Raw genomic sequence first — 27,134 nt, 5'->3', positions numbered from 1 at the left:
AGGCATCGGCAGCCAGAGAAGTGTGTTTTTTGAGGGATTACTCGGCAGCCTTGTGGCACATTCCCCCCACGGCCTTAGAAGCAGCCTTGGGGATCTTTCATAACATGGAAAGCGGCACAGTGCGCCACTGAAAGAGATCAGCTGCGCTGCAGGAAAGAGAAGCAGCTCATGGTGACTTGTGGAAGTGAGCCAAGCTACATTTAGCAAAGACGATACAATAGGGTGTCACCAATGTGGTGACCGTGGAGGCTGTGGCGCCCTCAAAGTCTTTCCTTGGCACCCACACACCCTGCCCTCTCAGGTGTTGAGGGTAGTTAACTTTTTTCTCCACTAAAAAAGGAGGAAGTTGGAAGCTCTTTCCCACTTGCCAATCTATGAGCTCTTCAAGGCTCAAGACTTATTTTGCTGGATCCAAGTTTTACCCAGACCCACTGAAAAATCAAAATGTGTACATGCACAGTTTCTCTTTTTGTCTGTTAGAACAGGGACCTGACCAGGGGGAGGGAGAAGTGACCAGACGAGGGTGGCACCTAGGGCACTGCGTCTATGGGCCTTAAAATGTTGGCAGCCGCTTCAATACAGCCTCCTGCTGGGTCATTGCCACTAGGTCTGGCTCAAGGAAAGGCAAGACAGCCCACGTCGGAGGTCAGATTTCAGGCTAAACTTGGACCTCATTTATTTATTTTTGGCCTTTTCTGTGTGCAATAAACATGTGAGCCCAGGACCCTGTGGATGATTGTGCTAGCTCTGCACTCCAGAGTAGCATCCACATCTCCCTACACAAGTTCGATAGAGGCTCCCCTCGCACTGCCCCCCCCATGTGTTTACCTTATAGTTAGGTGACATGTTTAGAGAGCTATTATAGTATTACAGTCACCTTACTATATTTTTTATCAACACTGGGGGTGGGTTGCAATTTAGATTCTCTGTCTCAGGCTTCCAAATGTCTTTTAGCCATGCGTTCTACCGTGCTTACTTGGAAAATGAGCCAAATTTGCTTGTGTATGAACTCCAAACCGCATTTAAAAATATATATACAGTGGTACCTTGGGTTACACACGCTTCAGGTTACAGACTCCGCCAACCCAGAAATAGTACCTCGGGTTAAGAACTTTGCTTCAGGATAAGAACAGAAATCGTGCTCCAGCGGCACGGCAGCAGCAGGAGGCCCCATTAGCTAAAGTGGTGCTTCAGGTTAAGAACAGTTTCAGGTTAAGTATGGACCTCCGGAACGAATTAAGTACTTAACCCGAGGTACCACTGTATATGGAGAAATGTGCACTTAAATGCTGATGGAGTTACATGTGGATTTCTTTTTAAAAAATCTGATGAAATGTAAAGAACTGAAGCTAAGGCAGAAAGAACAAGTATGCAAGATTCGTCCACCCCGAGTCACCCACGCGTACACAAACATAAAGAATCCACGGAAGTGTTCATCAAGCTACAATTTTTATTTCTGTACAAGTCTCCCTTATGAGTCACAGGAAGTCCCTCCCCTATCATTGCTTACACAGTAAACAAGCCATTAAGTCAAACGGGGGGGGGGGGGGGGAAGCACACAAAAAACAACAAGAAAGTCCTCCTCACACGAACCATTTACATCTTGCATTGCCCATCCAGCCCCCTCTCCACTTTCGGGCCTTAGCGTCAGCCATCTTGAAATGGAGTGAAAATTGCTACAAGGTTGTTTTAAAAAAAAAAAAATTAAAAAAGGAGCTTCCCTTTGAATGTTATGTGGGGTGTGACTGTGTGAGATCCTGAGGGAGGACTTTATAGGAAAAAGGAAGGGTAAAGGGATTTTCAATGCTACAAGCCATTTGTGGTTTGGCATGGCCAATAATTTCATTCGGTATGCCTGGTTAGGCACCTAATAGTCTGCCTGATTCAATATTGTGGGGTGGGGTGTTAGGCTGCCTCCTTACTTCCCTGACCAAGATTTGTTGCCTTTAAAGGCTTCATGATAGGAGAAACTAAAAATAAAGTGCAGGTCCAACACTCAGACACAACAAAGAGCACACCCCACTGGATTTCTGCCTGTCGTGAAGCTGTTAAAAAAGCCCCTTTGGGTTCCTCTCATGTACATCATATGGGTTGAAACACCTGTGCATGTGTGTGTGCATGTTAGAGAAAGAGTGTGTGAGGAGATAATAAATAAAAGTTTAAATAAGGTTATTGACATCTGTCGGCTGACCAAAGGCTGTTATCCAGTCCTTTGCCTCCTTGTGAGAAACACATTGCTGGCAGGAGAAGCCGCTGCCGGGGGCTTGTTACCTCAGAAAACCAAAAAAACTTAAGCAACCGCGTTCCTGGAAACTCAGCACTAACTTCCCAAAGCATTTCTGAACAGGCCTCACTCTGACCCAGGACAGGAGAGAGGGATACGCGTGTGTGTTTGCACGTGGGCGTTTTGTGGAGGGGAACTGCAAAGAAAGCATTACACCTCACGCTCCTTCGAAAAGGGCGTTTGTTTGTTTTTTGTCCACATAAAAACATCCGTTTCACCCGGAAGGTTTTAAGGCACTGTTGTGAGAACAGATAGGTAGGAATCTACCACCCATCGCCCTTTGCTGGAGGCCGTCAAATCCAGCCGGAAGTGCCCCTGGGTTTTATTAGGAAGAAAAGAAAGCTCGTTTCAAAATAAAACAAAAAACGGAACCAAGAAGCATCCCTCCAAACGAGAGCCGGGAGCGAAGGAAAAGTCACTCGAGGTCCTTGGTTGCAGCAGGAAACCAACTCCCGTGCTCCGTGTGGGCTTGCGATGAGCTGCAGAGCTGCCCTCTGTGGTGAGCTTGCGTGGCATGAGCACACAGTCCTAGGCAGCAGGCATCTCAAGTGGTTAGCCAGTCATTTTGTTCACAGCTTTGGAAAAATGGCCTCCTTTGCCTCACACCTCCAACAGGGTAGACAATACGATGCCAGGAGGTGGGCGGGTGCAGAAACGCCAAGGCTGGGTTCCATAACTGTAGTGCAATTAAACAGTTCCCCGAGGTGCAATGCCCGTCTCCGGGTGGCGCCGTTCCACGGGGAGGAGAGAAAACAGGGCCGCCTCCTTCCGTTGCCCAGGTCGAGCGCTTGAGATCCCTTCTCATCACACTTTTGAACCCGGCGAAGGGGGTGCAAGCCGTGGGCGTTGTGTGGATAAAACGGGACAGACAGATTTCTGCCCCATCAAGAGCTGCTGTTCACGGTTTATTATTAAAGCGGGGAAAGGTGGAAATGAAAGAGAGAATCACACACACGGGAAAGGGAGACAGAGAGGCAGGAAGAGAGGAAAAAAAGGAAAACGTTTAAAACCACCCCTGACAACACTAGGGGAGTGATGGAGCTGTGGGGTGCCCCTGGCCCTCTGTTTCCGGCGTTCTCTCCCCGGCGTCCGTGAGGCTGAAGGGCATGCTACTCTTCGATGACAGCCCCGGAGCAGGAGAAAGGCCTTTCCGTAAAAGTCGGCAGCTTTAGTCAATGCTTTATTAGGACTTTCTTTCTCCCCCTTTTTTGTTTGGTTTTGGGTTTTTTTTTAAGAAAAAAAAAACAAAACAAAAAAAACACCCCGGCTTAAAAAATCCCTGGAGTCACCATTGTCCTGGGTTCTGTCCCTCCCTCCTTTTTTTCTTTTCTTTTTTGCATCAGAGAGCTGGTGCTCGGCTCTCTTCCTTTTTTCCTCAAGGGTTTGTGGTGGGGGGAGGGCATGTGGAAGCTACATGCGCGAAGACGGGCTGGCCAGCTCGTAGAAAAGCAGGTAGGCGTCGCTGCTCCGGACATGGCTTGAGGAGAGCGGTGTCACGCTGCAGGGGGAAAAAGGAGAAAGCAGTTAGGGGGCTGAGGTCTGGCACTGGGGTGGGACCCCAGGGAATGTATATAATAAAAGAACGTAAAGGAGGGATCTGCTAGACCAAGGAACATCGAGTCCAGCACCCCACTTTCCAGTACGGGCAACTCCCCGTTTATGCGGGGATTACGTTCCGAGGCACCACACGCTTAAGTGAAATCGCAAAAATTGGGAACACCATTGAGAAAGCCTGCAAATGCCCTCTAAACCTCTGGAAACCCTTGGGAAACCCTTTTAAAAACAAAAACATCTGCCCACCAAACAATCACATCTCCAGAGGCCTCAAAGGTTGGTGCAAAGGATCCTGGGATTGCACTTGCAAAGGTTTGTAGGATTGCGAGATGCTACTTTTGCACTGGTTTTTTGCCATTTTTGTGCCCCTTTTCATGCCACTTCTGGGTTTCTGGAGATTGCGCATGCGTGCATAAGAAGCATATGCTCTACCACTAAGCATGAATGTCCACCGGTGGTGGGGGCAAGGGAACCGTAATGCTCTGATTCCCAGTTTTCTTTCTTTCTTTCTTTCTTTTTTAAAAGAGAATGTTTCTAGCATTTGTAGAACCTAAGATTTGAGATACAGGCGCTGCTAATCTCCTGTGGGCCCCCATGTGAAAGCTGCAGCCCCCTTCCAATAGAGAAGTCCTAGATATACCGTGAGTCATTGAAGGCATGCCACTCTCCGGACACAGGGTTTTTGCAGTAGGCTGTGTAGTGACCTCCCATTGTGGTCCCACTGTGATTGGAGACGGCGTACAGGTTGTAAATAGCATGATCTGCAAGGTGAGAACAAAACAGAACACACAGCGTCACTTTCATGTTCTGTGCTCTACACATTACTTATCAATGTGTAATAAGGGGAAGAAACACAGGCATCAGGACTTCATGAATCACATAGGCAAACCCTGGTGAAATTTTACTATAGTCTTATTCAATCACCTCTTTTTTGCTACTCTCAAAATTCTTTTGGTGCTGGCTCGAAATTTCACTTTTGCAGAAGTTTGGTAGGGGGTTAGCTCTTCGCCACCCCTGCATTTTCAATTGGACATCCAGAACAGATGAGAGGTGGCTGCGGGGAGCCCGCAGCATTGCTTGACAAACTAGCTGTGTTTGCGTTTCTGTGTGTTTGCATGAGATGTTGCCAGTCTTATTGAAACCAGCTGCAAACCCGTTCAATCCTCGTGGCTTCAAGGGATTCTAGGCAGGGTTGTGGCACTGGGGCAGCTGAGCAAAATTAAAAAAGGTCAACAGCATAATGGATTTATAATGCCCAGATGCTTTTGTGTGGCAGCAGGGAGCAGAAGTGGATGGTGTTATGGGGTGATGGCAATGACCTGACCTCCCTACAGGTGAGCTACCGCTGTTATTGGGAGGAAGAGGGGTCAGGTAGCAGGGAGGCCAGAGAATTGCAAATGCACTGGCAGGAGTACTGGACTGGCTCTTCCGATGCATTTGCACCACGCTGATCTTTCTGTTATCGTGCCCTTTATCCTCCCAATAAGCTACAACGACCCAGCTGTCAGGAGGTTAAATGTTCACTGTCAGCCCATCATTTCATCTGCTGCTAGTGGGGAGCCAAGACTGTTAAACCAGTTTCAAACTAGCTTCATTTTACAGTGGTACCTCGGGTTAAGTACTTAATTCGTTCCGGAGGTCCGTTCTTAACCTGAAACTGTTCTTAACCTGAAGCACCACTTTAACTAATGGGGCCTCCTGCTGCCACTGCGCCGCTGGAGCACAATTTCTGTTCTCATCCTGAAGCAAAGTTCTTAACCTGAAGCACTATTTCTGGGTTAGTGGAGTCTGTAACCTGAAGCGTATGTAACCTGAAGTGTATGTAACCTGAGGTACCACTATATAGTGAACATAAAATGCTACTCACTTAGCGCAACAATAAAGATTTGATTTATAGTGTATACAAGAGGACTAAGAACTGCTTTGCTAGAATGGACCAAAGTCTATCTAGTCCACACTTCTGATTTGAACAGCTGCTGCCAAGCCTTTGGGTGCTTTCACACAGGGCATGGTGGTGATGGCTATCTTGTTTGTTTGTCTCCAGCAGCTGGCACTCGGAGATGGACTGCTCTTGTATATGGAGGTTCCATTTAGCTGCACTTGATAATGTGAAGTCCTATTGTTGACGCAACCTTCCCACCTGCAGTGCCCACCTTGCCCCTCTCAGGCTCCTCCCACCCATTCTAGTTCCTGCAAGGAAAAAACAAAAAACCACTCACTGCAGTTTTGGGATGCAAATTCCCTCAGGTCCAAGTCCTTGAGTGGGAAATTAACGAACGTGGTGAGCTTGCTGGATCGCATCCTTGCTTCAGAGAAACGCTTCAGGTCTGGGATAGGAAGTTAAGGAAGAAGAGCAGACGAACTAACAGGACATATATATTATGGGGAAGAAAGGAGGCTATTGGGCAACTTGTCCGACCCGTTTCTCATTGTTGGAGCGAAGGGTCTGGGCTCCCTGGAAGCTATCTTCTGGAAGCAACCTGCTACCCGTGGAAAATTGGCTACTCCATCAAGCATAATCAGGGCTCTGTGTGTGCCTTACTGTATTTTAAATCAAAGTTCTAACAAAGCTAGATTCCGTGACCTATACGGCCTATTCCAATCAAGTGCATTTGCTTAGTTTTGAATTTATTCCAGTCCTGTTATTTTGAATGCTTAAAAATTTAATGGCACATTTTTATCCTGCCCTTGTTCCAAGTTGCTCAGGGTGGTGTACAAGGTTCGCTTCCTCTCACAACAACCCCAAGAAATAGGTTAAGGGGCTGGAGAGAGACTTGTAAAGGTCACACAAGAAGCCTCCCAGCCAACTGGGCATTCGAACCTGGGTGCCCTCATTTGACACATCCAACAAACTGGATTTCGAGATACAGGAAGCAGCACTGGAACTCCATCCCCCTTCACCACCCCAGCTCAAACTTCCTTGCTCATAGTTTGTGGCTAGCATGAGGGCTAGAATCTTGAACATTTAAAATCAAAACATTAAAAGCTGAGATCTTGAGGTGCTGAATTCTATGCCCAATACAAAACCCCTATGTGATGTTATTGCAGAACAGCTTCCCCCACCCCCATCTGTGATTCACTTGCTGTATATATGCTCTCTAGAATAAGGACACAGCCACAGGGAAGGCAAAGGATACGCAACACTAAAATCTTTGGGAACCTCTGGATGCTGAATTTTTTCATGCATTTTGTTCTGGCTTTGCAGCGGCAGCAGGTCTGGAAAATAAAGGGAATCCGGATTAGTGGGAAGATATCATTAAAGTGCTGTGTCACAGGGATAAGGCTGGGCTAGCTCCTCTTCCTCTCCCTTCTGGTGGCCAGGGCTCCTACCCCTTGAGGTGGCAGCTGCCTGCATTCCAGTCCACAGGAGTGCAGTAGCACCACTAGGAAATATTATCAACGTTTGGGGGCACCAACAGCCACCAAGAGCTAAGGAGAAAGGGAGAGATAAAGAGCAGCAAATGCTGGCTGGATTTGCTTGGAGTAGGAAGTGGGTGGCAGGATTCATTCAGTTTGCCTTTTAAAGAAAACCTACCAAATTTGCACTTCTTTAGCCAGTAAATTAAAAACACAACCCCCCCCCCAAAGTTGCTGCTCAAAATTCACTCCTCTGAATTTTTGTGATGCAGTTCTCCAACCAAAAATTGTGTACAAAGGTGCATATATTAGCGGAAATCATGTACAAATCCACGTAAACTGCTTGCGCAAATGCATATATTGGGAGAAATGCCAACAAAAAGGCACATGAATATCCCTTACTGGTTTCTCATCTCCGTCTAGGATGTCCTCCTTGGTGAAGAGATACATGCAGTCAATCAAGTTCACCTCCCCGTAGCTCTTCTGCAAAAAGAGGGAAGACACACCAAAGAGGTGGGAGTTAAGAGCGTTCCACCAGAGCTGGCATCAGGAAGGGTGTGGGAGACAAAACAGGACCAAGGTGGCCAGGAAGTAATGGAGAGCACATGGGTTACCTTAGCAATGGGTAGTGACAGGTCCCAGAAGGGATCGAAGGCTGTTGAGCAGTAGCCACACTCACTGCACGTCAGAGAACTCTTGAGCTGCCCAACAAAGAGATCTGAAGAGGCAAAAAGTTGGGGAAAATGAAGAGCGGGGACAGGCAAGGGAGGGATGATTCACTGTTGTTGGCTGGACCAATCAGCAAAGGCTATCCAAACACTCAACCTCTTCCCCAAACAAGACTGGGCAACTGGGAGCCTGAATACTACACTTGTCCCAGAATCCCATTCTGCGTGGCACTTGGCATCTCTACCAACCCATCTGCCTTACTCACAGCAGAGGACTGGTATTCTGTGTTGGCCTCTGGGTGGAAACTTGCTAGTCATGTGACAGAGTGAGGCCATTGCCTCGGGTGGCAGATGCTAAGGGGTAGGGAGAGCTGTGTGTGTCACAGGGCCTGTTCTGCCCACCTGCCTGCCAAGCTAACCTGCTGCCTTCTGGGAGCGGTAGAGGTCCATGTCCTGTTGCCAGTTCCAAAGTAAGATTTGACTGCCAGCCTGGCAGAGGCACTATCTAGTCCTTCGCCTCAGGCAGAAACATATCTTGGATCCACCTGGTAGCTAATCTGTGGCTTTCTAGGCAGGTGGAATCCAAATTTATGGGGTTCCATTTTGCACTTCAGATGCCATCCTAGGGAGAGGCTTCTCCCACATGACTCTTAAAGGCTGAGGTTTTGATCAAGCCTCCTCAATTAGCTTTAATGACTCAGAAAGCCTTCTGGGCTCTATGATGGACCATCAAAGCCTTCTCAACTCCTGGGCCTGAATCAGGTCACCTTATCTTTCTATACAAGCTTTGAAATCCAAGGCCTTCTCAAGCTGCTCTGATAAAACAGCCCCACTAAGCCAAATCACTACGGATCAAGATGAAACCGTAAGCCAGCCTTTGTTCTCTGTGTGCAAATTTTAAATAACCACATCAAGGCTCAATTTTGCGCAAAACTGTACTTGAAAGGGCCTCTTAAGGGACAAACTAGATGCTGAGTACAGTTAACCTATCTCACTTTTAGCATTTAAATAGCAAATGTGTGTGTGAGAGAGCGAGTAAGGGTGATAGTTGTGAGATCATTTTTTAAAAAAATGGCACAAAATGAAGCTTTCCTCTTAGGCTAAGATCAGCTTCATTGGAATGGAAGAAGGGGAGGTAAATTTATCGACTGCAGTGAAGGTGAAAGGGTTAACTCCCCACCCCCTGCTACTTACATGCCATCTCCTATGGCCTGCTATCTAAGGCCACATCTGCACCAGACATTTAAAGCAGCACCATTCGTTAATGGTACCAAGATTTGTTAGGAGACCAATTTCTGCCCCACAGAGCTACAATTCCCAGAATTGTTTAACCATCGACCTCTCCCCCTGGGCAACTCTGGAATTATAGCTCTGCAAGTGGATTAGCAGCCTCTTAACAATGCTCAGAGGGACGTGGGTAGCGCTGTGGGTTAAACCACAGAGCCTAGGACTTGCCGATCAGAAGGTTGGCGGTTCGAATCCCCACGACGGGGTGAGCTCCCGTTGCTCGGTCCCTGCTCCTGCCAACCTAGCAGTTCAAAAGCATGTGCAAGTAGATAAATAGGTACCGCTCTGGCGGGAAGGTAAACAGTGTTTCCGTGCACTGCTCTGGTTCACCAGAAGCGGCTTAGTCATGCTGGCCACATGACCCGGAAGCTGTACGCCGGCTCCCTCGGCTAATAAAGCGAGATGAGCACCGCAACTCCAGAGTCGGTCATGACTGGACCTAATGGTCAGGGGTCCCTTTACCTTTAACAATGCTCAGAACCCTCAAAAAACTACAGTTCCCAGGATTCTCTGGGGAAGCCAAGACTGCTTAAAGTGGTAGGACGCTGCTTTGAACGCATGGTGCAGAGATGTGGCGTAAGATCTAAAAATAATTAAAAATGTTAACTGAAATCACACAGTTAGTGCAATGCTTGATGCTGTGGGGAATGTGCTGAGTCATGGAATGCCAGGACAAGGCACCTGTCTCATTCAGAATTCTGAGCTGAAATCACCACCACCCATACCTGGGATCCTGATGCCTTCTCCTAACTCCCAGTTCATCCTGTAATGGTTCTGGAGTCTCATGGGCTGCACTTTAAGTCACAGGTGGGGAAACCTTTGGCCCTTCAGATGCTGGGAGCTGCTGCTGGAGGGCCACAGGTTCCCCCCTGCCCTGCTCTCCTGGCAAAGACTTACCCCCAATCCGGCTGTCTTCTCTTGCCAGGTATTTCATCCACATCTGCCTGCCCTTTTCATCATCGCTGCAAAAAAGGAGATAGAAAAAGTCTATCCAAGGCTCTTCCCAGGTCAAAGGGAACTCACATGAGAGACTGCAGGGGTGTGTGGAGTGCTGGATTACAACTGGGGAAGCTTAAATCCCTAAAGCTCATGGGGCAACCTTGGGCTAGCCACTCTCACCCTACCCTACGCTACAGGACTGGTGTAAATATACATTTAGGAGGTGTGGGGGCAACTGTGTACAGTGGTACCTCTGGTTAAGAACTTAATTTGTTCCGGAGGTCTGTTCTTAACATGAAACTGTTCTTAACCTGAGGTACCACTTTAGTTAATGGGGCCTCCTGCTGCAGCCGCACAATTTCTATTCTCATCCTGAAGCAAAGTTCTTAAGCCGAGGTACTATTTCTGGGTTAGTGGAGTCTGTAACCTGATGCGTCTGTAACCCGAGGTACCACTGTATCTTAAAGTATAATTTTATCCTGCTCTTTGGCAAAAACAAACAAACAGCCAACTGCTCCCAGAGCACTTCACAAGTGTCCATAATAAGACATTCCCTGCCTTCAAGCTTACTATCTAATAGGCACGACACAAAATGAAAAAAGGGATTGCGATGGAGAAAAAGCAAAGCAAAGCCAGACACCATATCCTAGTTACAATTTCTCTGTATCGTTCCAATTTTAGTATATGTGCTGCCGAAGCGAGCACCCTAGTTACAATTTCTCATTTTTCCAATCTGAAGCCACATTTTCCACATCAGTTGGCAGCTTTTATTTTCTTTTAAAAGCCCCTTTCCATGCAGTTTTGATCAATATATACATTTCTGCAAGCAACTTTCCCTAACAATATAATTCATTTTAGGAGCCAGCGTCACCCGCAATCCAATGCCCACCCCCTTCTCTGCCTGCTCTTCCCAGTTCACACTCTACTGCGACTCACGTGAGATGGTCTAGGTTGTCTTGGTTGCCTTTGGGCCGCACCAGCACTCGGTTCACCTCACTGTGGAGCCCATCAAGGAGAAACCGCAGGAACTCCTGTGCGTCTTGCTGGCTGCAAAGAAGAGAAAGGTAAGCGTTAACTAATCCCCATCAGAGCTGCAGGTAAGGTCTTCCAGATAGGATCATGAGAGCTGGAAACCTAAGTCCCACTTGGCTAGTCAGCTTCCTAGCCAGCTTCTGAGACCAAATTCAGGGCAAACAGAGGCCTTTTGCAGGAAGAACTGGATGGTGCAGGCAGGGTTAAATGCCATGGTTCCTAAGCTTGTGATCCTACCTTGCAAACATCCACCTGCTGCCTTTCACATCAGCTGACACTAGCTATGCCTGCATTGAAGCAATTCCTATTACGGTAAATGAATCTTACTCTAACTCTGCACCAGGTTATTTTGGGTGGGTGGGCATAAAGGAGCCCAAAGCTTGGTGCAAGCTAAAGGCATATCTGAGGTTGGGGTTTTTTTGCAGGTGTATTCTGCAACATGCCATTGACACATTAATACTGCATTAGCCATCAATTTATACTGGAACGTCTGCACATCATTCCGCTTTATTATTTAATGGTTTCCCCAATGCTTGTGCGTTACTGCCACTTGAAAGGGCGGTCCTGCTCTACAGCACAATAAAAAGTAGGAACATTTGTGGCAGGTCCCAGGATTTCAGCCAGAAGTAACAGGACACGCACCAATTGGAAATGAACCAGGATAGCCGCTCGAAAAGCTTTTGCAGGGGCAGACAGCATTGAAAGTGGGATTACGTATAACTACCCTGATACCGGGGACGCAGGTGGCACTGTGGGTTAAAGCCTCAGCGCCTAGGGCTTGCTAATCGAAAGGTCGGCGGTTCGAATCCCTGCGGCGGGGTGCGCTCCCGCTGCTCGGTCCCAGCGCCTGCCAACCTAGCAGTTCGAAAGCACCTCCGGGTGCAAGTAGATAAATAGGGACCGCTTACCAGCGGGAAGGTAAACGGCGTTTCCGTGTGCGGCTCTGGCTCTCCAGAGCAGCGATGTCACGCTGGCCACGTGACCCGGAAGTGTCTCCGGACAGCGCTGGCCCCTGGCCTCTTAAGTGAGATGGGCGCACAACCCCAGAGTCTGTCAAGACTGGCCCGTACGGGCAGGGGTACCTTTACCTTTACCTTACCCTGATACCATCTCATGCACAAAGCATCACAAATGCACAACAAAAAGGACCGGAGGGGCTACATCTGGAGACCACTAATTAATCCACCCCCTGCAGCCCAACAAATAATTTTGTCCATTGGAAAATTGCAGGTGGTAACATTTCTTACTTGTAACCAACAAAGCGGGGCGCGTATCTTTGAATCTGGGTCTTGAATTCAGAAGGACTCACGGATTCATTGGGGGATGATGTCCACAATGCCTGGATGAGCTTGGCAAACTCTGGACAGTGGAAGGGAGAAGGTGATTGGGGAGGTGGGGGGCAGAAAGAAAGAAAATACTTGAAGGTTAGGTTTGTCAGGGAAAGGCAATGGCTTTGCCATGGAATCTATTTCACAAAATGTATCTGAAAGACCCTAAAGTCTAGTCTGAACAACTATGCCAACAACAATTTCCCTATGCCAAAACTGGATGGACAATTCCAGCTGGGAGTGTGAAAACAGAGGCAGGTGGTGAATTGGGGGGGAAAAAAACCCCAAGAGGTCATATAATATGGATAAGTGGTTCCCAAGTTGTGCAGTACTATAGTTGCAATGATATGGCGAGACAGTGTGATGTAGTGGTTAGAGAGCTGGGAGACCAGGGTTCAGATTCCCACTTGACCATGAACTTGATTGGGTGACCTTGGGCTGCCTCTCTCAGCCCAGCCTACCTTGCAGGATGGTTGTGGGGATTAAATGGAGAGTGAGAGAGCTCTTTGGAGAAAAAGGCTGGGATATAAATGCAATATATTATAAATATTTAGGCTGCCACCGGTCTATTTTGTGGAAGAGAATCACATGCACGCTGGAAATTTAGGTTTGCACAATTAAAGTGGATTAAAATGCCCCCCCCCCTCCTCTCTCTTGCTCAAGTATAACGAATTCAATTTGCAAAAAAAGGATCAGACTGCTGTTTGGAAGGTGAGAGAGGAAAGTGCGAGATGAACAAATGACTCATGGGAAGATGTATAAAACCCTACAAACAAATCAGGATGGATGTGGGACAAAGGCTCATTGCAATATACCGCCCGTAATCCCGCAAACAAATTAGAGTGAATGTGTAATACATCAGGATATAGTCTAACCTCTGTGTAAGCTTTGTGCAAGCAAATCAAGATGACTGGCCAGTGAATAGGTTATCTGGGAGGAACCCATAGATAAATAGAGGTCCAACTATTGGTCTACTGAGCTCACTACTGTCTACTCTGGCTGGCAGCAGCTCTCCTGGGTCTCAGATGGAGATCTCACATTAGCGAGAGATGCACCCCCTGTCAGATGCCTGGTTGTCCACCTCCATTTTGGCACTTCTGGGAAGGCAGGAAATGCATTCAGGAGACTCATCAAGTCCACCACACATGACTGGAGTTTATCTCCTGCTGCAGAGGAGACAGAACAACGAAGAGGGTAAAACTGAAACCCAGAAAAGCCATTTAGCGTTTCATCAGAGTTCCTTATTGTTGTATTTCTGTATCGTTTTGAGGCTCGCTTCTCTTTTTGCTCAGCTGTGGAGGAAGCACTGAATTTCCTTCTGCCTCAAAAACCAACTCACCCTTCTTGGGGGGGGGGGGCGGCTTAAAATCATATCTGCCCCTGGCAAAGACCCTGGTCTGAAACCTCTGGGGAGAGAGCAGCTGCCAGTCAGTGTTGACAATATGGAGCTGAGCGGACCAAGGGCCTAATTGGTATAAGGCTGCTCGCCCTGTGTGTGAAATGTCACGGTCCTTACCAGCCATGAGGGCCATCTGCATGCGGCTTTTGTTGTTCAGGTCGTGGACGTACTGGTTCTGCAAGCAGTAATCTCGGAGCTCTTTGGTGTTGCTCAGACACTGCAGGATTGAGTTCATAAAACACTACAGGAGGCAAACAAATGAACATGCATGAAGTGTAAGGACAGACAAAATAGGTCAACTTTCTTTTCCTTTCCCCTTTTACTAATTTCAAATTCAGCTGGCCACAGTTCTGCAACAGATCGTGACCCCCCCCCCCATCCAAATATCATAAATATCTGTCTGCGTTTTAGTGCCCATTCGTCCTAATGTGCGCATTCTGGTATGCAATTTTGCCTACTATACACATATTTGCAAGCGATTTTCCGTGCTAAGAACTTTATTTAGGTATGTAAAACATTTATACATCTTGCCGTTCATCACCAAGAGCTCTGTTAGGTGGCTAACAGAAACGAAACCATAAATTAAACCTTTTTAGCGTATCGCTTGCAATTTTACAAGCCAAAGCACCAAAACAGAAGGCAGGAACTGGCATAATCCAGCAGCAGTAAGAACCGTAAGAAAATACAAAAGAGAATGTTAGAATCAGGTCAGTAAAGGAACCCCAGCCATTTGCAGTCTAAATGCCTTCCGAAAAGGGAAAGGATTCTTTTTAAAAAAAAAAAAAAAAATCTAAATATACAAAAAAGGCCATTAAAGAGATGGTGGGAGCGATGAGCTTGCTTCCCTCAGGAGAGAGTTCCCAAGCATAGACAATGTATGTTTTATTATTGCTAAAGCTCCCTTAGGGCCAGGGTCCTTTAATGGCTGAAAAGTATACTACGAATAATTTCATATAATTCTCTGGAGTCTTTTTTTTTGCAATGTGTGTGTCTTTCAACCAAGATTCCTCCTTTTGGGGAAAGGAGATACAAATCTGCATTGCTTTTAAATGCAAATAGTGGGTGAAGCTGAGCTAGTCGTTAACCGGACTGATAACTTAATTCTTCCTCCCTTCACCTGCTGTGATCCTGGCTAATAAAAACCCTCTTCTGCAGGTGCTGGGAAAGAAAGCTATCATCTGTCCTAGTGGGTGGATTCTCTCTCCTGCTCCCAGTGTAGCAAACAGCAGCTTCAGAGGAGGTGTCCCCCTCCCCCAGGACTGCAGCAGGGGGGAAAGGGTTAAAACTCCCCTCCATGTCTGCTGTGATTCTGTTAGCAGTCAGCCTTGTCCCTCTGCCCCAGTCCTCTACCACCACCACCTTCCCTGAGTTTGAGGCCAGCACCAAAATCTGTATAAGTCCTCCTGTACTAAGATATCTGTGATCACATCCACACCATACTGTACATTAAAAGCACATGGCTTCCCCCAAAGACTTCTGGGAACAATAGTTTCTTAAGGGTGCTATAACCTTCAGAGGGGTAAACTACAGATCCCAGGATTCTCTGTTCAAGTGTCATAAATGTTCTGTGTGCATAGCGTGTGGGTGTCTGAGATGGCGAGGCTGTGGAATAAAAAAAAAAATCCATGTAAGACAGGCCCTTATATTTCCAAATGGGCCTTAACAGTTATCACTTTACCTAAATGTGACTAGGGATCTGATAGTGTGGCGGCTGCATTTTTAATGTTTTCTTTCTAGTTTTATCAACGGGGAACATTTTCAAAAACACATTTATTGTCATTTGACGTTGCGCTTTCATACATTATGTGAACTGCTTTGAGAAAAGAATGTTCTTCCTGAAAGGCTCAGGTGTGGAAACCTATCGGATGGGCAAACCTCAGCTGCTCGGGCCCAAACTAGGCCTTGTGAGGTTAAATGCTCCTCCGAATTCAACATGTAGGTGTTTGTGCCTGCACTTAAAAACAACTCTAAACAAGCATTGCATGTTAAACCTAAAAGAACATTGAATTTCATGAGTTTGGGCCTGAACGGTTGAGGCTTGGTGGGGTGGGAGGGTGACACACTTCCTGAGACAGTTGCAAAAAGGCCCTTCAGAAGGGCAGGGGATTCCCACCACAGCAAAGGGGAACTGAGGGACAAACAGTGGTGGAAAGAGCTGTCGAAATTTCCTGCGTTGGCGGGGTACCCACCCACCGGGCACAGAGAAGTGCCACACCACTAATTCAGCCGTGACCGCCGGGCTGCACTGGCTCAGCTGGCGTTGTGTGTGCACGACTTTCCCACATACTATGTTCTCATTACAGTGCCAGAGGCAATGTGGCTTCTGAACGCCCGTTGCTGGGGCTCACGTGTTGGGAACAGCGCTATTGAGCTCAGACCCTGCTTACAATATGATAATCTTTATTGTCATTATCCCATACAGAACAACGAAATTGGAAAAATCTACATCAAAATTGGAAAAATCTACATTCAAAAAACAACAAACCTGCTATCCCAGCTATCCCAGCCTGGTTAGCCCCCTAAAAACTCTGATAAAAAGGTAAAGGGGCCGCTGACCATTAGGTCCAGTCGTGGCCCACTCTGGGGTTGCGGCGCTCATCTCGCTTTATTGGCTGAGGGAGCCGGCATACAGCTTCCGGGTCATGTGGCCAGCATGACTAAGCCGCTTCTGGCGAACCAGAGCAGCGCACAGAAACACCGTTTACCTTCCCACCGGAGCAGTACCTATTGATCTACTTGCACTTGACATGCTTTCGAACTGCTAGGTTGGCAGGAGCTGAGACCGAGCAACGGGAGCTCACCCCGTTGCGGGGATTCTAACCGCCGACCTTTTGATCAGCAAGTCCTAGGCTCTGTGGTTTAACCCACAGCGCCACCCGCGTCCCTTTAAAACTCTGATACCCCATAATTAAATACAATATACTCCCATAGAGACTACTTTACACTGCGTTTAAAACCAAAATTGCATTCGGATAGAAACTGTTTCTCAGGCGGCTAGTCCTAGTCTTTATAACCCTGTACCTTCTTCCAGAAGGCAGAAGCTGAAAGAGATAATTTCCAGGGTGCGCACTATCCTGCACTATCTCTGCAGCTTTCTTATGGCACCTTGCAGGCTTTCCCTTAGAGCATCTGCTTGGCCATTGTGAGAACAGGATTCTGGATTAGATGGGCCACTGGCTGGATCTAGCAGGCTCTTCTTACATTTTGTGTGCGTGCGTACATGCAGTGCCTAGACAGCTCAGTTGGTTAGAGGGTGGCGCTGATAATACCAAGGTTGCTGCAGGTTCGATCCCCGTGTGGGGACAGCTGCATATTCCTGCATTGCAGGGGTTAGCTTAGGTGATTCCCACAGTCCCTTTCCAACTCTACAATTCTATGATTCTATACACAAGGATGGGACGCTGGTGGCGCTGTGGGTTAAACCACAGGGCCTAGGGCTTGCCGATCAGAAGGTCGCGGTTCGAATCCCCGCGATGGGGTGAGCTCCCGTTGCTCGGTCCCTGCTCCTGCCAACCTAGCAGTTTGAAAGCACGTCAAAGTGCAAGTAGATAAATAGGTACCGCTCCGGCAGGAAGGTAAACGGCATTTCTGTGCGCTGCTCTGGTTCGCCAGAAGCGGCTTAGCCATGCTGGCCACATGACCTGGAAGCTGTACGCCAGCTCACTTGGCCAATAAAGCGAGATGAGCACCGCAACCCCAGAGTCGGTCATGACTGGACCTAATGGTCAGGGGTCCCTTTACCCTTTATACACAAGGAAGCGGCATGTGAATCACAGTGGCGGTAATTATGCCATACAAACTAGCGCATGCATGCTATCACCCTGGGGCTCCAGGAGCCTGATGTGCAAGGATCTGAGAGGTAGCTGCATGGTGGTGCGGTCATGCCACGCTCTCCCTGCAAGGCAAGCCAAGCAGTGTGAATTTGGCAAGGAAGTAGCAGCAGCAGGGTGATCTCTGTGCTTGACCAGCCCAGAGACTGGGTTTAACCTTGCACTGCTTTTTAAACTGTTCATTTCAGAGAGCTTTGGTTCGGACTTGCGATTCAGAGGCTCAGCTATATGAATCGGAGAGCTCTCCCTTTGAATCTTGCTTCCGCTGCGATCTCACTACGAGGTGGGCTTCAACAAGCCACTCTAGCTCTGCCTCAGTCCTGCCATCTGCATTATGGGGCAATAGCTGAAATAAAGTGAGGAGGAAGAGGAGGAACAACAAAGTTTTCCCTTTGCTCTGCTCCTTTTCCAGCGTAAACCCGCTCTTTAGTGATAAAGGTAAAGGTAAAGGTACCCCTGCCCGTACGGGCCAGTCTTGACAGACTCTGGGGTTGTGCGCCCATCTCACTTAAGAGGCCAGGGGCCAGCGCTGTCCGGAGACACTTCCGGGTCACGTGGCCAGCGTGACATCGCTGCTCTGGCCAGAGCCAGAGCCAGAGCCAGAGCCAGAGCCGCACACGGAAACGCCGTTTACCTTCCCGCTGGTAAGCGGTCCCTATTTATCTACTTGCACCTGGAGGTGCTTTCGAACTGCTAGGTTGGCAGGCGCTGGGACCGAGCAGCGGGAGTGCACCCCGCCGCAGGGATTCGAACCGCCGACCTTTCGATCGGCAAGCCCTAGGCGCTGAGGCTTTAACCCACAGCGCCACCTGCGTCCCACTTCTTTAGTGATAGATCAGAACAAATGGCAATCCGGGGAAGACCCAGATTGTCATTTGCTCCAACTGAGCATTAAATAGCAGTGTTCCCAGGTGGGGGTAAGGAAGTGTGGGCAAACTGAAGGGGTGGTCTGGATCTATCACTGCAAGTGCAATGCAAACAATCCATATATCTGGTTTTTATTATGCTGAAATGCCACACAGCTCGCCAATAGGAGCCAAGGGCAAACGAGTGACCTAAGTGGGTATACATAAACTAAGAATTAAGGAACAGGGTGTGCCGCAAAGTGTAGGCTCAGCCCAGGAGCGTGTGATCGGCGCCACTATCAAAACTCACAAATCCTTTCACGTGAAAACCCACTTCGGGTTCACCCCATCCCAAGTGTCTGTCGCCCACCCACCCCCAGCAATTTGCAGTTTAAGCTTTCGGGATCTTGCTGTTCTTAGACACTAGGCGTCAGAAGCCCCTTTCTGGTCTACTCAAATCACGTAGAGGCCTGTCAGCAGATCTCAGGCTGCAATCGTACCATACCCTTAGAGCAGAATCATACCACTTTAAACAGGTCCATGGCTTTTCCCAAATAATTATTGGGAGCTGCAGTTTGTTACGGGTGTTGTGAATTGTTAGGAGACCTCCCTGTCCCACCCCCACCCCCCCGACAGAGCTACAATTACCGTATTTTTTACTCTATAAGATGCACCAGACCACAAGACGCACCTAGTTTTTGGAGGAGGAAAACAAGAAAAAAATATATCTGAATCTCAGAAGCCAGAACAGCAAGAGGGATCACTGCGCAGTGAAAGCAACAATCCCTCTAGCTGTTCTGGCTTCTGGGATAGCTGCGCAGCCTGCATTCGCTCCATAAGACGCACACACATTTCCCCTTACTTTTTAGGAGGGAAAAAGTGAGTCTTATAGAGCAAAAAATACGGTACTAGTGTGGTTTAACAATCAGTTCCTCTTCCCAGGGAACTCAGGGAATTGTAGCTCTGTGAGGGGAATCTCAGGGCCCTTAACAAACTACAGCTCCCATAATTCTTTGTGGGGAACGCCACGGGACTTTTTGAACTGGTAGCATTCATAGTGTGAATGTGATCTCAGTTCTCCCACCCCAGTGCAGATATACCCAAGTGGAGGGGGGACAGGGATGGAAAGAGAGAAGAGTGGACTCACAGTGTTGCCGAGGTTCCGGAGGCCGGTCAGGCCCTGCACAGTTTTGGAATTCTGTCAAGAGAGAAGAACATGCATTGGTTGTGAGAATGCGGTAACTCCGGGTCGGGTGGATATGCAAACACAGCCAAATCCAAGGGTGGGGTTTTGGGATCACGGGCATAAAGATTTCAGGCCATTAAACCCACAGCTTGCAGGGAACCTCAAACCCCTGACACATCCCTTGTCAATACTTGCTGAGCAGGGGCAAGGCTTAAGGGGAAGGTTCCTTACTGGGGGGAAAGTGGTGGTGGTGGGAATCAAGAAACAGAGCCTACAAAGCAAAGCCAGTGCCCTGCTTTTTCCTACTCTGAGAGCCAGAAATGAATGATTGCCAACTCTAGCAGTAGCTGACAAAGCCTGTGGGAAATTTCTGCTATCACAGAATCAAAGGCTCTGTAGCAGATGTGGGTATTAATATCTTGGGCTCCGCCAAGAGATTTCAAGCGTTCAGGCTCAGTCCTAGAATATGGAAGTAATGGCGAAAGGAGTGGGGAAGAGACAGAGAAGGGGCTTCTGTGCATGTGCAAAGAGCTTTCCCTTTCCAAAAGTAAGTTAAGGCAATCGGACTCTGTCTCATCTAGAACAGAGGGCCCCTGGACTTCCAGCATGGCCCTGAGTTTCCCCTCACCTATTAAATGAATCCAAAAGGCTGAATGAATGAATGCAAACTTACTGTATTTATTACCAGTGCTTTTTTTTCTAAAAAAAAATTGTTTAGGGGTACTCTCATTTTGACCAGATAAAATCACCATTTTATAGTTCAAATCGGAAAAATAAATATAGTAAATGGACAAAAGTACAAAGATTCACAAAATGTTTAGGGGTATGTGTACCGCTGCATACCCTCAGAAAAAAGCACTGCTTATTACTGCATATGTACCCCAACTTTTCTCCAATGATCTTAAAGTGGCATAATATGTTTCTCCCCCACACCCACATTTTATCCTCACAGCAACCCTGTGAGGTAGGTCAGGCTGAGAGACAGTGACTTGCCAAAGGTCACCCAGTGAGTTTCATGGCTGAGTGTGGGATTGGAGCCCTGGTGGTCTCCCAGGTCCTAGTCTGACACTCTAACCATTATACTACACCGGCTCTCCTACTTGGGAGAAAGGTGCAGCAGACAAATTAAATATTAAATAAGCAGGCAAACAAACAAATAAATTCAGGACTCTCTGATGGTGCGTATATGATCATAATGTCGTTTGTAAGAAGTACGGATGAGAGAACCTGCCAACCACAGTTTCTCACTTCTCTCGTCTTAAATTCAGTTCTCCACAGTAGTTTGCAAAAAATCCTCATAAAAATCCATGAGGCGTTTTAGTGCAGATTTGTTAATTACATTTTTTCTGAGCATTTGCATCCCGCTATTCAGCCAAAAAAAGGCTCCCAGAATGGCTTATGTACAATCCTAAAAAACAACAACAGCACACAAGGGGAAAAGCTAAGGAGAGAAGAAGGGAATGAATGAATGAATGAATAAAACTGTGTCACCAATTTACTCAAATACACACACAAACACACACACATTTCGGCATGAAACTTTGTCTAATACATGTACTGTATACATATTTTTTCAAAGCAATTTCCCCTAATATAAAGCATTTTTTTATGAATATATGCATCCTCGTGTGCATTTTACCTTAGCAGGTGGGTTTTTGTACACATTTGTTGGCTGGAGAACCGCTTTGCAAAAACCGCTTTAAGCAAACGGTAAGACAGGGAAGGCAAAGGGAGGCCTTTGGCAGAAGAACAACAGGAGAGGAACATACAGCAGAGAGAGCCACCCAAAGTGTTGCATCAACTCCTTTCCCTCCCATGGAGGTGTCTGCAAAGCACTCAGTTGACCTTGTCTTCAGGAGGGCAAAATCCTGGGAAGCCAAAGTCCCATTTCCTGTACATGTGGTGCCCCACACATGGCAATGTAGCAGCCAGGGGAGTAACCAAGCTTGGCAAGTCCCCAGCAGCAGCAGCAGCAGCACCTTGGCAGTCTGTTGGGCCTGGAACACAGAATCCTGCCCAGAGGGCCTGGAATGGATCCAGCTGGCACCCAGCAGAGGGACAGAGGTCATGTGGGCATTGCTCAGGGGGTGGGGAAAGAGAATGGAAAAGCAGGGAGGACAAACTTCATCTCTGCATTTTGCACCTCTGACATAGGTAATGCAAGGAGTATCTGCTCTTCAATTTCCAGGTGGGCTGGGAATACATGCCGCCCCCCGGCTGATGTGGGGCATCTCTGCTGCAGACAGAGAGCGTTGGACTTGAAAGAGCTTAAAGAGCTTAAAGAGCTGGTGCCTGATCTTGCCTTTTCCCCTCTGCCCTCCGCTTCCTTCTTTCCTTTTGTCCCTTGTCTTTTAGAACGTAGGCGTGAGAGGGGGCAGAGACTGCCTTGTTTCAACTGATTGTATGCAAGCTGTTCTGGGAGCCTTTTTTGGGCGAAGAGTTGGTGTGTATGTGTGTTATAATGCACTACAGTGGTACCTCTGGCTGCGAACGGGATCCGTTCCGGAGCCCCGTTCGCAACCTGATAGGAACGCAACCCAAGTCTGCGCATGCGCAGGTCGCAATTCACTGCTTCTGCGCATGTGCGTGATGTCATTTTGCGCATCTGCGCATGCAGCGAAACCCGGAAGTAACCCTTTCCGGTACTTCTGGGTTGCCACCTGAAAAGACATAACCTGAACCGACCGTAACAAGAGGTATGACTATATAAATTCATAAAATGGTTTAGGGCTGCAGGCTGAATGGAGGCATGCCCCTGTTCCCCACCCCACCCCCCAGGCTGGACTGGGTTTGGGGTTCAGTGGGTTAAAGCATCAGCCCTTCTTCTTACCTCCTTACATTTCTGGCACCCCAGAAACTGAAGAAGAGGAGGAGGAGGAGTGGGGAGGAGGAGGTCCCTGCTGCTTCGCCAGTTCCAAAATAGCAGCGCTTGGCATGTGTTTGTAGGAGGGAAAGCAGCCTCCTCTCCTGTTCCTGACAAAAGCCCAAAATAGACCGGCTCAAACAGCACACGTTTCTGCTCTGGCAACACAGCCTCATGTCACATCGGGGGGTGGGATGGGGACAGGGATGGGGACAAGTGGACCCCTATTCTCCGTCTCTGAGGGTAGACAGAATTGCAAAGGAGGGGAGAGTGAAGGAAGGGGTTTGGGGTTCCTTAATGAAATAACAAGCCCTGATTAAGGATGGTGGGAAAATTCAATTCGGTTTGCACTGAAAGGCGATTCAGCCCAATTCGTGCATGAGAACAGAAACAAACATCCATCCTTTTGAAATTTGCACTTCTCTGAATTTTGCAGCGCAGTCCTCCGGGCAAGTAATGTGTACAAAAATGCATGAGCTAAGGTAAATACTGCATTTAAAAATGCATATACTGGTGAAAATAACAGGAAAAAACTCATTATCTCGGGGAAAATACAAATACAGTGGTATACTGGTTCTCGAACGTAATCCATTCTGGAAGTCCGTTTGAATTCTGAAACGTTAAAAAACCAAGGTGCAGGCGTCCTGGAAACAATAGCTGACAGCCGCATTGGATGTTGGGCTTCCGAAAAATGTTCAAAACCTGGAACACTTACTTCCGGGTTTTCAGCATTCGAGAGCTGAAATGTTTGCGTACTGAGGCGTTTGAGAACCAAGGTTCCATTATATTAGGAAAAGTATACATTGCTCAAATGTGTTATTACCCAAAATATATTTACATAGAATGGGAGCTGATGTGCAGTGGTTAAGGTGTTGGATTAAGGCCTGGGTTCAAAACCCCACTTAGCTGTAAAGCTTATTGGGTGGCCTTGGGCAGTGACAGTCTCTTAGCCTAACCTACCCCACAGGGTTGTTGTGAGAACAAACTGGGGAGGGGGAGAATCACGTACACCACCTTGAGCTCCTTGGACAAAAGGTGGGATATAGATGTAGTAATAATAATAATAACAATAATAATAGTAACACATAAAATTGTAAAAAAATACATAGGAGAAATGTGCACCATATTGCTGCTGAATTTTCACGAGGACTTAAAAAATCACAAACTGATGAGAAAGCGTGGAGAACTGATCTTAAAATTGGGATTTTTTTTAAAAAAAGAGCCCTGATTCCCTAATTTCACAAATATTAGCTGAATCCCACCCACCTACGCTCTTATTATCATTATTATCAACAACATTTTTATTATTAACCATGCTATTAAAAATCGCTGACACAGCCAGTTTGGGTGCTGTAGTTGGAGCGTTTGACTCAGCTGGGAGAAACCTAGGTTCAAACTCCTCCCCTTGAAACATTCTGGGTGATCAAAGGCCAGTATGTATTTCTCTTAGTCTAACTCAGCAGTTCTCAACCTGTGGGTCCTCAGATGTTGTTGGACTACAACTCCCATCATCCCTGAGCTCTGGCCTTGCTAGCTAGGGGTGATGGGAGTTGTAGTTCAACAACATCTGGGGACCCACGGTTGTTGTAAGGACAAAATGTGTGCAGAAAAAACACACACTCACACATACCCAATGACCCAGCCCTTCGACTTTGAGGACAAGGTGGAATAAAGAGAAATTAAGATAGTAATTACAGTCACTACATTTGCTTTGATGCAGAGGATTTTGGGCTTCTGTTGTGGAAAAGTAGCCACCCCACTATCCTTCTTCAGCTGTGATGCTCACCTGTGAGACAGGCGAAGACTAGAAATGATGCTAGGAACAGAACAGCCTCAACTTTAACTCCTCCAGCTAGTCTAGCACCCTGGTGGAGGAGAACATCTCCCTCCTCTCTACTTGTCAGATCAATGTGAGAGCGATGTTGTCCTCCAGAATGTTGCTGGACTCCAGTTCCCATCAGCCACAGGAAGCATGGCCTGTGGTCAGGAATGATGGGATCTGTAGTCCAAAATACCTATTGAGATAAAACATCTGAAGAACTGAGAGCAGGCAGTAACCCTCCCTCCTGATCTGGTCTGCCTTGATCAGCTGAGGTTGTGGTATGTGTTGAACAGCCACACGCAACAGTGTAGTGTCCCTTCGTGATCCAGCCACACCCTTTATAAGATTGTGCAGCTTTCCAAGTTTATACAGTAATCTTATAATTATGCAACAATAATAATTAGGGATGCATTGCATCGCTCAGTGCAGATCTCCATGTGTTCCACTTGAGCTAGATCTATTTTCTGTGCACGTACATTGGCAAATGATTTGGAATGCTCCAGTATCTTATTCTGGAGTGGCTTAGGCTGCACATTTCATTGTACACAACAGAACTTGTGCACCATTCCCTTGAAGCTGAAGCACCCTGAGTTTTCAGTGCTCCTAAACGCTTAGCTTTGGAACAGATAGTGGCTAAAAAACCTTCTCTTTCATGCTGACTGGGTGGTTTTAGGTCGCTGGAGACAGGGACCTTGCTGCAGAAAGAGTAAAGGGTCTTTGACACCAACCCACCCACCCTGCTATCTTGGACCACTAGATCACTGGTGAGATCCACTGCAAGCATGTAGCCAGAGGGTTGGCGGAAGCTGAATAATGGTGGTTCAACCTCTACCCTGGTTGAATAACTAAACCTGAAGGCATATGATAGCTGGCAGGTGGTCAGAGAAAGAATACTAGCTTTGAGAACTGAGCTGTTCCCCCTTACCCATCCTTGCATCAAAACCTTGCATCTTTTTTGTGCTGATACAATGGGATGCATCCTGGCACCATAAGCACAGTTTTGCAATGACCACATCTAGATCCTGAATGGCAACCAAGCCACTAAGCCCCACTCAATTATGACACTGAAAGCAAGCACCGAGTTAAGGATCCTGATAGCATCACCTTAGGATTTGCACCCTAAAGGAATTTCCTTGGAAGTGTGTTTGGTGGCAACCTAAACAAATTTAGCTGGATCTGGCAATCACACAAGGTCCAGAAGAACCGTGATCTCTTCTGAGCAGCGACAAGGACACGAGAGGTGCCTACGATGTGTGTCAAAGGGCAAGGAGGTTTGGAGAGGCTGTGACGGAGGTGACCTGATGCTCTGAGGTCTCTGGGGGTGGCCCAGCCCTGCTTAATCTACGTACATCCTTCCCGAAACATTTCCCAGCCCAAGGGAGTAGACAGAAAAATCTCTGAGGAGAGAACAAGGAACCGAGAGTGTGCTGGGGAATGGCGCATCGCCAAAGCATGCGGGACCAGCCAGCCGGCATTCCTCCGCTATGGAGAGGAAGAGGCAGGCCCCAGATGAACAGCCAGCCCACGCGAATCCAGAGGAAGGAGGAGAGAGAGGGAAAGAGAGATGGGGAAAGCCACTGCTTGCCCTTGAGCATCAGAACCTTGTTCCAGGAAATTCCTCACAAGCAGCGCTCCCAGTCTGACACAGGCACAGAAGGAACAGGTGTGCGTTATCTGGGACCTATCCGGATGCCTCCCATTCTGACCCAAAAACACAGGTCACCATGGGAGCACAGGCAGAATATGCTTTATACAGAGTTAGGCCACTGGGTCCATCTAGGTCAGCGGTGTCTACATGGCAGTGCTCCTGGGAAAGGCGCTCTGTACATGTTCATCAAGCGGAACTCTCTTGTTTCAAAGGCCCCAGGATGCGCCGGGACATTGAAAACCAGTTTGGAAGCCAACAAACCTTGGACAAATTAAACCCTGCAGCTATCCTTCCTGCAGCGCCACTGGGCTGGGAAAGGACTCGTGATGCCCCAACTCCCTGCCCAAGTATGTAGGCAGTTCCTTGTATTGGGAATGGTTTTGACGCAGACCGCGGACCCCATAATCAAGATTTATCCAACTGTAGGATGCAGGGCAAGGGGCGCGGGTGGCGCTGTGGGTTAAATCACAGAGCCTAGGACTTGTCAATCAGAAGGTTGGCAGTTCGAATCCCTACAACGGGGTGAGCTCCCATTGCTCAGTCCCTGCTCCTGCCAACCTAGCAGTTCAAAAGCACATCAAAATGCAAATAGATAAATAGGTACTGCTCCGGCGGGAAGATAAACGGCGTTTCTATGCGCTGCTCTGGTTTGCCAGAAGCGGCTTAGTCATGCTGGCCACATGGCCCGGAAGCTGTACGCCCTGCTCCCTCGACCAATAAAGCGAGATGAGTGCCGCAACCCCAGAGTCGGTAACGACTGGACCTAATGGTCAGGGGTCCCTTTACCCCTTTACCTTTAGGATGCAGGGCATAATGTAAAACCAGCTTGAGTTTCACTGCCAGGGGCTGGACAAGATGACCGCTTGTGTCCCCCTTCTGATTCTACTGTTCTATGATTCTGTGACTATGGGGCAGCTTTGCAACTCGTGTTTTAAAAACCAAACACTGATTAATAATAATAATAGAAATAATAATAATAGACATTCCCTAGCAAAACGAAACCCACTATGGCATCAGCGAGGAGAGAAAAACTCTCTCTCCACACATGCCACCAGCAGCCACCTGGTTCCAAATGGCTCAGCCTCCGTCTCC

At 47.7% G+C, this 27,134-nt stretch overlaps 2 protein-coding genes across 8 annotated transcripts in view; one reads left to right on the top strand and one right to left on the bottom strand.

Annotated features, from left to right (window-relative positions):
- NLRX1 (NLR family member X1) overlaps window positions 1-27,134 on the top strand; it is a 307,093-nt gene that overhangs the window by 261,171 nt on the left and 18,788 nt on the right. The window lies entirely within an intron of this gene.
- Window positions 1,431-27,134, bottom strand: part of USP2 (ubiquitin specific peptidase 2) — an 82,341-nt gene continuing 56,637 nt past the window's right edge. For all 7 annotated transcript variants that reach the window (XM_079954736.1, XM_079954737.1, XM_079954738.1 and 4 more), the window contains 11 exons: window positions 19,671-19,721; window positions 13,966-14,089; window positions 12,369-12,480; window positions 11,026-11,136; window positions 10,048-10,112; window positions 7,810-7,913; window positions 7,598-7,678; window positions 6,976-7,054; window positions 6,058-6,165; window positions 4,479-4,599; window positions 1,431-3,782 (listed from right to left, as the gene is read on the bottom strand). In XM_079954736.1, the coding sequence (XP_079810862.1) occupies window positions 3,695-3,782; window positions 4,479-4,599; window positions 6,058-6,165; window positions 6,976-7,054; window positions 7,598-7,678; window positions 7,810-7,913; window positions 10,048-10,112; window positions 11,026-11,136; window positions 12,369-12,480; window positions 13,966-14,089; window positions 19,671-19,721 (1,044 nt within the window). In that variant the 3' untranslated portion in view covers window positions 1,431-3,694. The remainder of the gene's footprint in view (window positions 3,783-4,478; window positions 4,600-6,057; window positions 6,166-6,975; window positions 7,055-7,597; window positions 7,679-7,809; window positions 7,914-10,047; window positions 10,113-11,025; window positions 11,137-12,368; window positions 12,481-13,965; window positions 14,090-19,670; window positions 19,722-27,134) is intronic.

This window comes from Podarcis cretensis (assembly GCF_951804945.1).
Source record: "Podarcis cretensis genome assembly, chromosome: 15".
NCBI classification, from domain to species: domain Eukaryota; kingdom Metazoa; phylum Chordata; class Lepidosauria; order Squamata; family Lacertidae; genus Podarcis; species Podarcis cretensis.
This window is presented reverse-complemented; position numbering and strand designations above follow the sequence as displayed.